This window comes from Ambystoma mexicanum, chromosome 3p (assembly GCF_040938575.1).
Source record: "Ambystoma mexicanum isolate Mex_15411 chromosome 3p, UKY_AmexF1_1, whole genome shotgun sequence".
Taxonomy (NCBI): domain Eukaryota; kingdom Metazoa; phylum Chordata; class Amphibia; order Caudata; family Ambystomatidae; genus Ambystoma; species Ambystoma mexicanum.
Genome location: NC_090925.1, coordinates 159,700,854 through 159,715,936, shown reverse-complemented (window position 1 = coordinate 159,715,936; position 15,083 = coordinate 159,700,854). Strand labels below are relative to the sequence as shown.

Here is a 15,083-nt window from a genome sequence, read left to right as displayed (position 1 = left end):
GATATTCCATGCATCTACTGTGCTGTAATCTGAGTCTGCCATTCCAACTTCTGCGGAATACCGACTGCGTCTTCAGCTTCACTACCGAAAGGTGAGCTGCGTGCTCATCTAAACCCCTTACTTGAGCCTGTATTAATTGTTGCATATGCTGAATAAGCAGATGTTTCAGGAGCCATTTAAGCATGCCCATGTTTCTTTGGGGTTTAATAATAAACCTCCATCCTAAAAGCAACAAGGGCAGGCTTTCGGAGCAATGTCGGAGGTGTCAGGACACCAGAAGCCAAGACAATTGAAACACTGCAATCACTTTAGCTTTGGTGCCAGGCAGCATGCAAAAATGATCTCTCAGGTGGCTCTTCAGGAGAAGATTACATTGTTTTACTTCACTTTGTGGTCTTCTAACCCATCAATAGACATTTCGTTTAATGACAACCTCTCAAAATCTCTTAAACACTGATCAAATTCCCAACAGTACATTGGCAGCTTCCACTTTTTGTAAATCATGTAATGACTGTACTGGGCTTTTAAGTGGGATGGGTCAAGCAAGGGCTCAGCCCCACAGGGTCTGAAATATGCTCTCGATCTGTGGAGCTTCCCAAGCTAATTTCCCAGAGAGCTAGCTAAATGTAAAGGAAAAGATGACAAGCGACAATACTGACCTTAAGCAGTGGGTGTCACTATTTATTTATTTATTGTGCATTTGTTAGGCGCTTATACAACTAGTAAATCGTGTTTCAAAGCCCCCATAGGGCAACAGGGAGGGAACATCGGATTGAAAACAAGGTATACATTAGAGGATACAGACGGACCTACTTGGCCTTGTGAGCATTCAGAGCATGCAAGTGCAGAGAAAGAAGAGGGAGGAGGGCATGGAGGTTAAGTGCTGGAATGCCTGTGTTTGTGGGTGAGCAGCAGATGTAAGTGCTCAGTGTAGTAAGTGCTAGGGAGCGTTGAGCTGCAATGAGTAGTTAAGTGCAGGCCTACAGTGGCATAGTCCAGTGGGTGCCAAGGCAAGTGCTGTGTGTAGGCAGAGGCTGAGGCGATTGAGTGTGGGAGGCCAGGGCCCAGAAGGACACATAAGGGCCCTGGTCAGCAATCACAGTGACTGTGAGATTAGCAGAGGAGAGAAGAAGGGAAGGAGAAGGTGAAAAGGAAAGTCTTGAGGAGGTTCCGAAATTTGAGGAGGTCTGGCACAAGACGAAGAGGAAGGTTGTTCCATAAGAGGGAGTCAGCTAAGGAAAGAGATCGCCCCCCAGGCCTCCGTTTAGCAAAACGCTTTACACACAGAGAGTTGGTACCAGAGGAACGTAGAGGTCTAGGGGAGAGTGTTTAGTGAGAGCAAGTTGCAGATAGCGTGGTCCCTGGCCCCATACAGCCTTGTGGATGATGCAGAGGATTTGAATTTAATCTGCGCAGCAACGAACAGCCAGTGAAGAGAGATGCAGCACCTGGGTTTAAGGTCAAGGATAAGCCTTGTTGCCCTATTCTAGATTAGCTGGAGGAGTCGTAGAGGGAAGAGGGTAGATTCTAGAGAAGGCTTTTGCAGTAGTCAAGCATAGAGAGAACCAGAGTTCGGGTAACACTGAGCTTCTGGGGGAAAGTGAGAAAAGGGAGAATTCCTTTGAAAAGGAAAAGTTAAAAGTGGGACTTCTTGGCAATGTCCTGACTGTGAGGGAGAAAGGAGAGAGAGGAGTCAAAGATGACTACAAGGTTTCAGGCTTCAGATGAAGAAGGGTGGGAGCCCATAGAGGATGGTCAAAGTAAAGGGAAGAAGGAGGGAGCAGGGGTCCCAATAGGAAGGATCTCAGCCTTGCTGGCATTGAGTGCACCAGAACTGGATGGAAAAGATCACCTTTTATTTAGAATCACATCATCCATTTCTTTCAATTCAACTTTGATTATTTGTTCTGTGGTACTCCAAGTCTTGCTATTACAACAATTGAATAAAAATTGTTAATAACTAAGAATTAGGGATTTCTTACAAAAGAACTGAGAGACCAGTACCTGCATTCACCTATTTTCATTTGATTTGATTTTAATATATACTTTATTTACTCCATTTGTGGCTGGCTATTAATTAGATTCAATATAACACACCTTTGTGAATAGATTTTGCTCTCTTTCGTACCATGTAAAAAAATCAGGAACTTCAACATGTCTGTTAGGCCGCTCCTTTATTTTATAAGCCACAAGTCTTGCAAGGTTTCCTTAGATGCTTGTGGCTCTTAGGCCGTCACGGACACGTCTTAGTCCCTGCACACTTCTATTGTGTTGTGCCTTATTTGGGCCCCACCTCGATTTGGCATCCCACATAAAGCCCTGAGCTGCACCCTGCATACCCCCAGAAACCCCAGAATCTCCATAGTCCCATCCCTAAATGCACATATGCCAGCATGTCCCGTTCCATTCGGGAGATGCTAGTTCAGTCCCGGTTTTAACTTTGTATTGTGCAAACTCTATATCTGGGTTTATAACAAGGACATCGAGGCCTACAAAGTTCAAAGTAGGACTGGACTACCATCTCCCGAATGAAACAGGACATTTTGATATGTTTGCAAAAGGTTAAGTGCAGTGAGGTGAGCACTGCCCTCTTCCACCCACCACTAGAACATGTCAAGCCAAATAATCCACACGATTTTGCAGATAATGAAGAAAGTTTATTTGTAGTGAAAGCGAGGACGACTAACAGCGCTAGGCTAATCATTTAGCGTTCTTGCGATTACTCAAACACAATGCCCGAATGGCCAATCAAGACTGGTCTAAGCAAGTGTTCCATGTGCCAGCAGGAATGGGGAGACAAAGAGTACAGATGAAGGAGGGGGATGGGGGCGTGGGCTCTCATTTTTCGCACAGCTCCGACCCTGCTTCTTCCCGCTCCAGTTGCTCAGCTTGTAGTCTTGTATGAAGTCAGGCTGGATAAAAACAAACCAAAAAAAAAACGTAGGCTGAAGACAAGGCATAGAAAACATCTAACAATTCACATTTCTAGCAATGTCCAAGGGGGAGAAGAGGTGACCAAATCGCAAGTTAATCATGTGGCCTTGGAAATAGCCAGCAGTGTGATATTGTGCAGGCTCCCCTCTTTATAACTGGGCATTTGTCCATACTTATACCAACATACCTGCTCATTCCATTCACTACCCTTGCCCCCCCTTCTGGAAAAAGGTATAGAATGATGCATTTTTCTTGTTGGCATAAAAGGCAGCAGATGTTATCTTCACAACATTACTAATAACTACATGCTTCAAATCACTGCCAACCAAACTTTGTGAAAATAGTTCTGAAGGTGCGTCGACCATCCGACTGTTAAGTGTCCAAACCTTGCTTCCCCCTTTCCCGAACAAGTCCACTCTAGGCCAAAGCTCCCTCAACCATTCTTGCCCGAACCCCACCTGTCCTTGCAGGTTTTCCTGTGCTGGAGGAGTGCCGTTTTGCCGGGGAAAGCCGAGTCCACATCGTTACCTCCAGCGCCCTTGTTGCTTAGGCCTCAAAGGGGCGCTGATCGGGAGAAGAGCAAAAACCCTTTCTGTTTTCCCGTGGCTCGTTGGTAGTCTGTATAGTGCCACTGGTCACAAAAAACACTGCCTCGCCATTCTGCGACTGCAACGGCAACACCTTGTACTTCCACCGTCAATACGTAGGGTGGATGGGAGGAAAAACTGCGTTCTCCTTCTTCTTGTCCGGTGTCCTCTGGCTGCGAAATTAACACTGCCAGTCCGCCGGCTGCTAACAATCCCCCTGGCACGCCCACCTCCTTTGTTCCTTTTTTGCAGGTATTGCCGCCCTTTTGGCGGGCTTCCCGCCGCTCCTGCCCTTTCCTAGGCTCATTTCACTGCTTCCCGGGCTTTTTCCCCCTAACTCCTCTCCTTTAGCCAGGGGGGAGGAGAGAGGACGCTGACCCATTATCTGGGCACCTCCTGAAGTTGCACTGCGTCGTCACCTCCAATTCTATCTGCCATCAATGGGACTGATGACTGTAACCTGACCGCAAAGCATATGCAGTGGTCAGTGTTTGGCATGCACCCGATAATGAAATGTAGTGGGACCCTACAGCGTGCCCCCCTGAAGTGGCATTACTATGCCCTATAGAGCTTTCTAAAATCATTGACTTGTAGAGACATGTTTAAGTACAGACCGTTATGGTATATGGGTGCGAGTGTAGCATCATATGGGTCCGCCATGCAGACAGACTCCTGTGGTCAAATATGGTGGAAGGATTCCAGGGTGCTGAAGGTTGCCTGAGATTTAGTCCAGACTGGGTGGGGGTTACCCGGCTGCTGGGAGGTGGTGTCAGCAGGGGGGGGGGGTTTATCCAATTTGAGATGCATGAAGGAGAAAGGAGATAAGGCGAATGACGCATAGGGGCTGGAGTACCCCCGCGAGGGTAATAGGGCAGTGGAGGTGGATAAGGTGCAGTGCCATCAACAAATATTAAGCTGCCTTTTAGGGAAACGAGGAAACCATTGGGGGTGGTGGCCATGAAAGAAAAGATTGGGGGTGGGGAGTTTATGGATATTTTGAAACTACTTCACAAGGAGGTGAGTTGCAATGGCAGGAGGTTGGAAAGAGGAGGAAAGGGAACAAGCCTTATGGCTGAGGGTGCACGATGATAGATCATTGGACGCCCGCTTTTAAAGTTCCTGGAGCAGAGCACCGCTTTGTTTAAAAACATGGACGTGATAAGAATTGCATCAGTTCATTTTGGGGGCTTTGCACGGTTGAGATACGATGAGTAGTTCAGGTCAAGTGTAGGGAATGACCAATCTGTGGAATGGGGCGAGCTGGAGTCCAGATGATGGCAGTCAATAGCTGGCACGCATATGGTGTGCACATACATTTATTCAAGGATGGCCCCCCCCAGAAATGCATAGGATGTCCTTTCTATCTCTAGAATCAATGCAGACTAGCAAAAGGAAAGACCCTACAAGCAGTTTACCCAAGAGTTTGAATAGACTGCATTGATTCTGGAGATGGGAAATTCCATTTGAAGCACAATGGGTCGGGGGAGAGGGGTCTCCCATCTGAATAATGATCATCACCCACCCCGTCATAGGAGTACAATGCAGAGTGCCTCGAGATTGACCAGCTTCCTGGTGTGAGCCATGCCTCTTTTCTGATCTTTCTACAGTACCCGGTACCACCACTACTCATAACCCCTAGATGATAACCACTACACCGCTTGGGACTAGGGCACAGTTCGTGTAGTAAAATGTGTCTGACCGTCGTTGTGTTGATGGTTAAGCCCCTTGATTGCCCCTGGCACATCTACCCCGCTACCCTAGCTATCATTGCCTATACTGGTAATAGCCTTGGGCAGTCTGTGCAGCCGGTCGCCCAGTGTCCAATGCCGATGAACGCCCAGCATGCACCAGTTGTCACATGCCTAGTAAGTGTCCTCTAAAGTGTATTGTAGAGCGAGACCCCGCCACCACTCTCCCACCCCATGTTAGGCCCTGGAGACATCACCTTTCCACCAGCTCCCCATCGGCCAATCAGAGCCGGCTCTGCCGGTCCTACAGGCACTTTACATTTCTTATGAATACTTAATGTTCTTAGTTATGGTCAGGGCATTTGGCATTTAAATGGAAGCACTCTATCCCACACCCCAGCCTACTTCACCCCCCTCTACCTCAACCCCTGCCTAACATCACCCCACCCACCTTCACCCCTCTAACCCACCAGACAACCCTATCCCACCCCCTCTATTCTACCACACTTCTCTACCACACCCCACTATTTTCCCCCAGTACCCCAGCTGCCTATTCAGCACTCTACCCCACTACTCTCTCCACTGTGCCACTCTATCCCCACCCTATCTCCCCCACTTTACACCACTATACCCCAACTACACTCCACCCCACAACTCATGGTACCACAAGAGTCTTAGCAACTCCACTCTTAGCCAACTCTAGTCCTACCTGCACAAACTCTCCAACCTGCATCATCTCCACCCAACTCACTCTTCTCCAACCCGCCTCTACAGGAAGTCCCGCCCTTCTGCTACCTTTGTACTGGAACCCAGAGGTCATGCCAAGTCTGATACCGGTAACTGTGACTATTCCGAGGAATGTCTTTGAAACGAGGTATACTTTAAGAAGGCGCTATGTGATTTACCCTTGAAGAGATGATGATCTGAGGGAAGCAATCCCCAAGGAAATATGAAAATAAGATGGAGACTGGTGATGTCAAAAGAAATAAGTGTGACGCACTAAGAAGAATAATCGAAGAAGAAGATGTATAGACTGTAGGGAAACTGATGTTGAAATAAAGAATCGAGTAAGTTTTCATATGCAGAATGAAGACTGCATGTGTGAAGAACACTGCAGAAAAACAAATCATTTTACAATTGTACAGATGCTGGAACTCAAGTAGACGAAGTAATCATAAGGCTTGCTATACGTAGTGAATAGACTGCAGACTATGCCACCATTGCATATGGAGTTCTGGACATTCGAGGTCACAATTTTAGTAAGCTCGACTCTACGGAGAAAGAAGGATTGGTGGCTGTGCGTGTGTCACAGCAAAGAATAGGCTAGAATTTGAAGCAAGACCAAATAGGCTGTCTGGCTTTGTGTCAAGGCTGGAAGCAGCCAAGAATTGGTTATCAGTTCGTGAAGAACAGTGAACGTGAGAAGCAGAGGGATGTCTTGTTAAGTTGCAAAGAAGGAACACCATGGATGCCAAGTTTCTTCATTTAAGACAATTAAATGCTAGAATATGGGCCGATTCACGGTCTCCAGTCAAGAGTATGGTGCACCAGACTGAAGATAGCGAATGCTCACACTTGCTTATATTCTCAGGAGCGAGAAGCAATTGCAAGGCCGAGTTCAAAGACAATTTCATGGCAGAAAGCATGAGTGATGGGAGATATGAGACTAATTGGGTGGGGAGATATAGTCAAGTGTACCCACTGGCACCTGGGGTACCAGCTTATGTGCTGCTAGAGAATCGAATGTTCCAGAAGGGTACAAGCGTGCCAACCAATTGTAGAAGGCCGTATAATGAAGGGCCTTATAGTTTGAAAGCCAATGATATGTTGTGTATCTTATAACTGCTGAAGATGACTTGCACTAGGGGTGGGCATAAGTTGTTCACCTGACAGTAGAAACCCAATCACAATCTGTAGCTATATAGAAAGTATACTTAGATGTTCCCCTTGAACCAACCACAATCTCCTGTAGGTTTTCTTAGTTTGCCATATAATATGATGTCACGTATGACAAGGTTTTGCTATAAAAGTGTTGTTTTTTATGAAATGCTGTGAGACGTCCATTGATGTCCGTTTTAACTGCCTGTTTTAGATTATTGATAATAAAACAGTCTGAGGAAGACTTTTTGCAAACTTCCTGTGTCAATTTTATTATTTGGTGTCAGAGCTATTCTGCATCCCATCCATCGTATGATGTGTTAACTAATTTAAAGACCATACGGTCTCACGTGGTAGCTTATTGGATGGTTTCTGTAAGATCCGTCAACCTGTAAAACTCGAGAGCTTCGGATAATTGGACATCCTTTGTCATCTAGCCAGAAGATCTCACGGTTTCCTGTGGAGACTGCAGATATAGAATTCTTGCAAGAAAATCGAAACGGTGGGACAGGTCCCTCTTTGAAAAAATGTCTCCTATTTTCCAGAGGTGCTTTGCAGATGGAAGGCAAAGTGGTCAATTGGAGAAAGGTCTGATACAGAAGGCCTCGAACAGAACAAGCGAATGGTGAGTAGACTAAGGGGAATGGCAAATTGAGAGGACGAGATTGTGGTAGTTCAGAAAGTAACGGAAATACTTAAAGTAACAAGAGAGAAATGGAAGATTATTTTGTGTCTAAGAAGGAAGGATATGCCTGAGAGTCCTAAAACCAAGAGATTTCGAAGAAATCGATATACACTTCAGTCTAAGTAAAAATAGGAGACGTATTGGACAGGTCTATATAAGATAGCAATTTAAATCCTGTGATCAGGGTATTATTAGGGTCAAGGAAAAACTGAAGGGTGATCACTATAGTTAAATTTGAAGAGTCGACTAGTTTATCTGTTTGTTTTCATGTCTGTGATGAGTTAAGGTGTCAAAAAGCGACACAGAAAAGATGGGTAAAAATTGAAGCAGTGTTAAGACGTTATATTGTCTATTTTTGAATAATCGCTGGTACCATCCCAAAGATCGATTGAGATTATTGTAAAAACAGAGATTTTGTGTGGCGATTGTTGGGGTGTGCTCATATTTTTGGTTTAAAAAAAAAAAAAGAATTTGACAATGGGCCTCATTAGGACCCTGGCGGAGTGGGTTACCGCCAGCGGTATTCGCGGCGGACCCGTCCGCCCCACTACGAGTTCCCGTAGCGCCATGGCGCCGTTTTCCGCCTGGTTTTACCAGGCGGAGAAAACCATGGCGCTACGGGACCTCGTTGTTAATTACGCCACCGTATTTTACGGTGGCGTAATTAACTCCTTCCCCACTCCCATTATACCCTATGGGGCAAGAATGGGAATGGGGAAGGGCAGAATGGGGATTGGGGATTTACCGCTCCGCCAAGGTCGGCATGGGGTGGTAAATCCGCCAACCCCCATGGCGCTATCGACGGCTTTCCGCCGTGCTTCGCGGTGCATTTAGCACCGCGAAATCCGCCAGGGTCGTAATGAGGGCCAATGTCTGTTAAGGGTTGACAGTCAATTGAGACTTGTCACAATGGGAGATATTACGCCTTTAATGCATTTATGTAAGGCATTGCCAAAACATATGCCCACGCTTAAAGAGTATAGTGCGGAATGGGTAAAAAGCACCGCAGATAAGATGTTCATGCCATGGCCACAAGGGGGATCGCTGTCAAAAGCAGTATTGCAACACATGACCACATACTTGCACGCTGGGAAATTAGAAAAAAGGATAGCTATTTTAGAGCTTTGGAAGATGTACCAGGAAGAAAAGGAGGATCCGCCACCTGAGGAGTGGATTTTGGATTAGGGTAAGGAGGGAGGTGCTGAACCTTCTGCTTCCCTTACCTCACCTGAAGTAAAAAAGCATTGAGAAAGAAGATGAAGGGTTGTATCCCTTAAGGACTTTGAAAGCAGCGATGGGAGATAGTAATCCAATTTATGAACCGCCCAGAAGAGAAGGAAAGAAGGAGGCGAGATCTTTAAGAGCACACAAGACAGAAGAAAAAGGTGAGCGGCCGAATATGGCGGCAGAAATAGAAAGAGAAGGTAAGAGATGGAAGGGAGAAAAGGATAAAGTTTATGAGTTAACGCTCGTACAAAATGAGTGGAAGTGAGAACAGATATTACACAAGCTCGATGGGAAAAGCATTGAGGAAGTAAGGCAGAAAGAAGATAAAGATGAACAGGATAGAAAAGACAGGGAACGGGAAAAGAGATTGAAAGAAGATGAGTATAAAAGAAAGAGCCGACACAGACGAGAACAGATATATAAGGAGGAGCAACAAAAGAAAGAAGAAAGGACAGAGGAGCAAAGAAAGTATGATAACAGACAGAGGGCAATGGAAGAACGGGATCGGCAAGACAGAAAGAGAGAGGAAGAAGCGCAGAAATTGAGGGACAAAAGAATACAAATGTGAAAGGCAGAGTAGGAAAGGAATGCAAAAATAAGAAAGGAAGAGATAAGACAACAAGAAGAGGAAAGAGTTAGATGGGAAGCAAAGAAGCAAAGAGAATTAGATGAAGAAATAGAACAAAAAAGAAAACAGCGGGAGCATGAGATTAATCTCATTCAACAGGAATAAATGGAACCAAGTCCAGTAATACAATGGGGTAGCATAGAGGAGTTCCTCCCGTTACAGGAAGCAATGTCGGGGGCATCTAGGGTGACACTAGATGAACATTTTGATATAGGAAGTATCGGAAGTAGGATTAATAAGGCCTATCAAGAGTTAAAGAAAAGAAACAGATCAGAAAACCGAGGAAAGGGAGATCAATCTATAATCTCCCAATCATGAGGCGAGGAGGAAAACCCATTCAGTCTCGACCATAGAGCCTTGTCTTTGAGCAGAGTGACCTTAGACAAGGGTGAAGGGGACGGGAGTCACCCTAGTTGGGGATTAGATATGTCAGATGAAGAGAGAGAATCCTTCCGTGGAGAAGAGGGGGAAGGTGCTTGTGCCCTCGAGGGAAGCTCGCAAGCAGACTAAGATGGTCTGATTTAGAACAACCTAAGGATGGGACGCCAGACCCTATAGCATATTCGGAGCATCCCAAAGGATGATTGCATAGTGAGAAGAGAAAGTCGCCACCATTTGTGAGCAGGTTAAAATCACTTCCAGGGAGAAGGCGGTCAGGGACTGTTGTCCCCACTATGGATAGGTAAACGATGGGAGCTGATTGAGGTTTAGGGTTTATGCAGTTTCCTTTATTTTAAAAAGGGGGAGCGAGACTACAGTATATTCTGTGGCCGCAGATGGATAAGGACAACTTGAGATGCAAACTCCCGAGCTTAATGGCGGATTCAGGAAAATGGATTTATGAACTAGAAAAAATGACAGGAGGAAATACTCTGGCAATAGGGGATATTAAGAGTCTCCTAGCAGACATTCTAGGGAGGAGAGCTGATGATATTTGGAAGAGAGCAGGCGATTCAAGTGTGACAGCGCAGAACACAGCACATGATGGAGCGCTGTTTAATAATTGCAGAGCCGATGTTTGGAGGGCACTCAGAGTACAATATCCTGATATATCAGATATGGGTGCAATTATGACACGTAAAATTAAAGAAGATGAGGATCTGCTTGCTTACATTCAAGACATTCAAGAGCACTGGACTCTTGAAATGCACGAGCATTGGGGAAATACAGTGGCAGTATTTTATCATATGTTATGTCAAGTGTGCCTGACCAAGTACAGAGCCGACTCAAGAAATTAGTGGGTATGGAAGCAAACCATGAGCAGAAATACATTTGACTATAGTGCATCACTGTCGACTGTTGCAGGAGAAAAACAAGAAGAAAGAGAATAGAAAACTTGAGGAAGCCAAGTTAGTGCAAAGAAAATTGTCAAAATACACTGTCAAAGGAGCAGTATTGACAAGTGGAGAAGAACTGGGAATACAGCAACTAGTGGGTACATCGCAGGCGGACAATCAGCGCCCGATGGACCAAGGAGGGAATGTGTTTGTACCACGAGGTAGAGGCATGGGTTACGGAGGCAGGAGTGGATTCCAAAATGATTAAGGTGGGTTTCAGAATGCACAGAATGAGAATCAGAATGTGCAGGTAGGATTTAACCAAGGACAATTAGTTAGACGGACTTCCCTATATGTTGGACTTGTGTTAAAATAGGGCAGATAGCACGCCCATGCAGGAGTCAAACGTATGTGCAGAATGGGCAATTCTCAAGAGGGGGGACAGTTTATCCCCCATCGTATAGCTCACAGGCTAAGGAATAGTATGTTCAAGGTCAGACAGTGTATTGGGCATAAGCGCTTCAAATGTGACAGGCACACCAGCCAAAGCAGTCCCCATTGAATCCACCACAAGGGCAGTCGCAGCACGCCCCCATGCAAATACAGCAGAATGTAAACACAGGACAGTTGTTGAAACCTAGAACAGGAGGTGTCACTGTGGTGGGAGGAAATTCTTTCACGGGTACATTGGTATGCATGTATGCACAATAGGACAGCTCACAGAGTTACTTGATGTGTTTGGTACAATCTGTGACACCAGACCCACAAGAGGAACCAAGGATAGATGTGATGATAGGAGGCAAATCTTTTTCATTTCTAGTTGTCACTGGAGCCACTCGTTCATGTATACGAGAGGGAAAATATCCAGTGATGGGAATTGCCATGAATGCTCAAGGGTTTTCTGCAGCTACAACTTGAGTTCCTTTTACTGATGAATTACCAGTATCTATAATAGAATTTGACATGTATGTTCCATTATTGTGTTCTTGACAGACGCTAGTTAACATTTTGGGAAGAGACTTAATTACAAAACTTAACATGATGATTTCTTTCACTGACAAAGGTATAGTGTGTTCTACTCCTGGTATACATTATCCAAATGTAGGCAAATTTATAGTGGCATTTACAGGCAAAATGGCTCTGCGAGGTGTCCTATTGGAACCAGAGGATTTTCTTTATGGGGTGAGCATTCTGTTGACATGGCTACCTGGCTTAGTAGGAGAAAAAAAAGAGAATACCTGATGAGTTTTTGTTCAGTCCACAGATACTAATGGATGAAGACGGGGGACAGACCATCCCCCTAGAATTAGATGCAGCCATAGTACGAGGGGAGATGGCAATGCTCGAAGGAACAGATGATGGGGGTAGGCCATGGAGAACAGTAATTTCCATTGGAAAAGGGTGCAGATTGACTGTCATGCTTACCTGAAAACTCTGCAGGAGTGATGGATTCTCTCGACCTCTGCTCTGCTCTTCCCTTGCCTGAATCCTACTTTATCTCCCTCTCCTGGGGTTCTTCCTGTAAGGTAAGGTAAAGGAGGGATTAAGAATGGTGCCAGACCCTGGTAAAACCCCCTTCCCAACTCCCTAAGTTTAAGCACTGTGTTTAGGGGCTCACCTCTTAGTTTGGTAAGGTGTGCTCTCCGTCCTGGCTCTCCAGGGGCGCTATGGTGCGGGGCCGAATGGCTGTTGTGCAGTAGTGATGCTGTTCTCACTAGTCGTGGTTATGCTGCCGGAAAGAAGACGACGCCGCCTCCTTAGTTTGAAAAGTTCAGGAGATCCCAAAAATGTCCAGGGGCAGTTACTTCACTGGACCCTTATGCGGTGGATCTGAGAGTTCTATTGTTCAAGTGTCCTTGGTTACCCAGTTACTTCACTAGGTGCTGGTAAGAGAAAGCGTGGAGTTGTCCTTTTGGAGTTTGCACCCAGAATTGTCTTTAGTGTCTAATCTGCCTTTCCCCTTTTTTTTCTCCTAGCTGGTTTGTCAAGAAAATATCTCTTCGGAAAGGAATCCAACGAGCGGGGGTGACCTGAAGGTCCGCGAGATGAAGATGAAGCTGAAGAGACTATCGACACCGCCGAAAAACAGGTGAGTTGAAAAACGAAGTTCACTAATGCTTTCTGTTGTTCTCTTTTGCAGATGCAGAGCTCGTAGAAGCGGAGATGCTGTCCTGCCGGGAATCCGACCTGCAGAAAGCCGTGGGAGAAGCTCCGGAGACTGGAACCAGGTAAGCGCGTGCTCACTGCTACAGAAATCACACGAAGCAAGTCTTGTTCTTTGGGGGTGGCTTTTATAGAGGGCCTCGCCCAAAGACTAGAGCGTTGCATAAATTCCGGATTGGCACAAAAGGGATCCATGTTAATGGAACAGGAAGTCTTGTGTTATCCTATGGGCATAGGAGGTTCCTATGGGAGACATGGATATTAACCCAGACCTAGCCCTCCATGCTCTTACCCACAATGCTCCTGACCGATTTCTCTTCCAGTTATCATGAACTGGGTATGAAATCGACTGGATAGTGCCACCTAACCTAGTACCCATGACAGTCCTCCCCCTCAAGGCCCCTCCCAAGGATGTGTTTCCCGGACCAGGCTTAGTGGGATTGTTCTTATGGAACTTGAGTAATAATTGGGGGGCATGAATGTTCTCGCTTGGCTCCCATGACCTGTCTTGAGGACCATATCCCTTCCAGTCCACATTTGACCTCATATTCTGGTTCCTCCCCTTGTAATACTAGGGAGTTTGGGGGTACTTTGTTCTAGTCCCAGGCTGCACAGGTTTCAACAAGGAAACATGAAACACGGGATGTATGCGCATTTGTGGAGGTAGAGTTAATCTCATGGCGACAGGAGTTACTACACTTTCTATTGTGAACGGGCCTAAGAATTTGGGTTGATATTTCCTGGCCCCCTTCAACGCTATATACTTTGTTGCTAGCCATACTGGATCCCCGGCTTGGTAGTTAGGGGCCTTTTGTCAGTCGCGGTCAGAATACCTTTTCTGTGTGATCTTAGCTGCCTCAAGGTGTTCTATTGCATCTTTGTTTGCCTGTGAAATCCTCTCATGTAAAGTATCGATGGCTAGCATTTCGATGGCTTCTGGTGGGTCATATGCTGAGGTTCTAGGGTTGCGGCCATACAGAGCGTAAAACGGTGTCATGCATGCGGAGGCGTTTATCGAATTATTATATGCATATTCGTCCATCCACAGGATCTCTTCCCAGGAGCGTTCTGTCTGGTGTAGTAGACAATGGAGATACTGCTCTAAGGTCTGGTTTGTACGCTCTGTTTGGATGTCTGTTTGTGGGTGGTGACTGGTAGACAGCCGGATTTCAATTCCGGCCAGAGAAAAGCAATGCTTCCAGAACCGAGACACAAATTGGCTTCCTCTGTCGGAGATCAATATGGATGGAAACCCATGCAACTTCACAATGTTATAGAGAAATTCCATAGCCAAGACCTGAGCTGACGGAATCCCTTCATCTTGGTGAATAAATCTACTACCACAGGGATGGTGTTGAACCTGGAACTGGGAGGCAAGTCCGTGATAAAGTCGATTGAGACTGTATGCCAAGGTGTAGGTGGCGTAGCCAGTGTTTGCAGTAAGCCGGCGGGTCTTTGCCTTGAGGCCTTGTTTTGGGCACATGTTCCACATGAGTTGACAAAGTTGTGGATATCTTGGCACCAATTTGGCCACCAGTAGGATCTCTCAATCTTCTCAGTGGTCTTACTCACTCCAGGGTGGCCTTCCATTGGTGAATCGTGATAATTTACAAGTATTTCTTTCTGCAGGGTACGTGTTGGGAGGTACAGACGGTCTCGATAGTACGGTAGACCATTCTTGAGGGAAAAGTTGACCCCCTTTTCTTCCCATGTTTGTAATTCCTTTACGGGCAGGCTGTTTTTTAGCTTCTGCTTGACTTCTTCCCATGAAGAATCATTTTCACACAGACCGAGGATCTGGGATGATGTCCACCGGATCAGGAATTCTGTAAGCTTGTTCTCCTTTGCCTATGTGCGATAAAGCATCTGCCTTCCCGTTTTTAACTCCAGGCCGGTAGGTAATCACAAAATCATACTCTGATAGGAACAGAGCCCAACAAAGCTGTCTAGATGATTGTGCTTTAGCTGAACGTAGGTACTGGAAATTTCGAGATCAGTTATAATGGTAATGGTATG

The 15,083-nt window shown here is 45.9% G+C and overlaps 1 protein-coding gene across 2 annotated transcripts in view; it reads right to left on the bottom strand.

Annotated features, from left to right (window-relative positions):
• The window catches only part of LOC138580191 (alpha-2-macroglobulin-like), a 574,708-nt gene that overhangs the window by 14,776 nt on the left and 544,849 nt on the right, over positions 1–15,083 (bottom strand). The window contains exon 23 of one of the 2 annotated variants that reach the window (XM_069650529.1): positions 2,636–2,912. The exons of the other annotated variant lie outside the window; for it this stretch is intronic. Coding sequence (XP_069506630.1) covers positions 2,908–2,912 — 5 coding nt within the window. The 3' untranslated portion in view covers positions 2,636–2,907. Of the gene's footprint in view, positions 1–2,635; positions 2,913–15,083 lie in introns of those variants that run through there. 2 annotated transcript variants of the gene reach the window in all.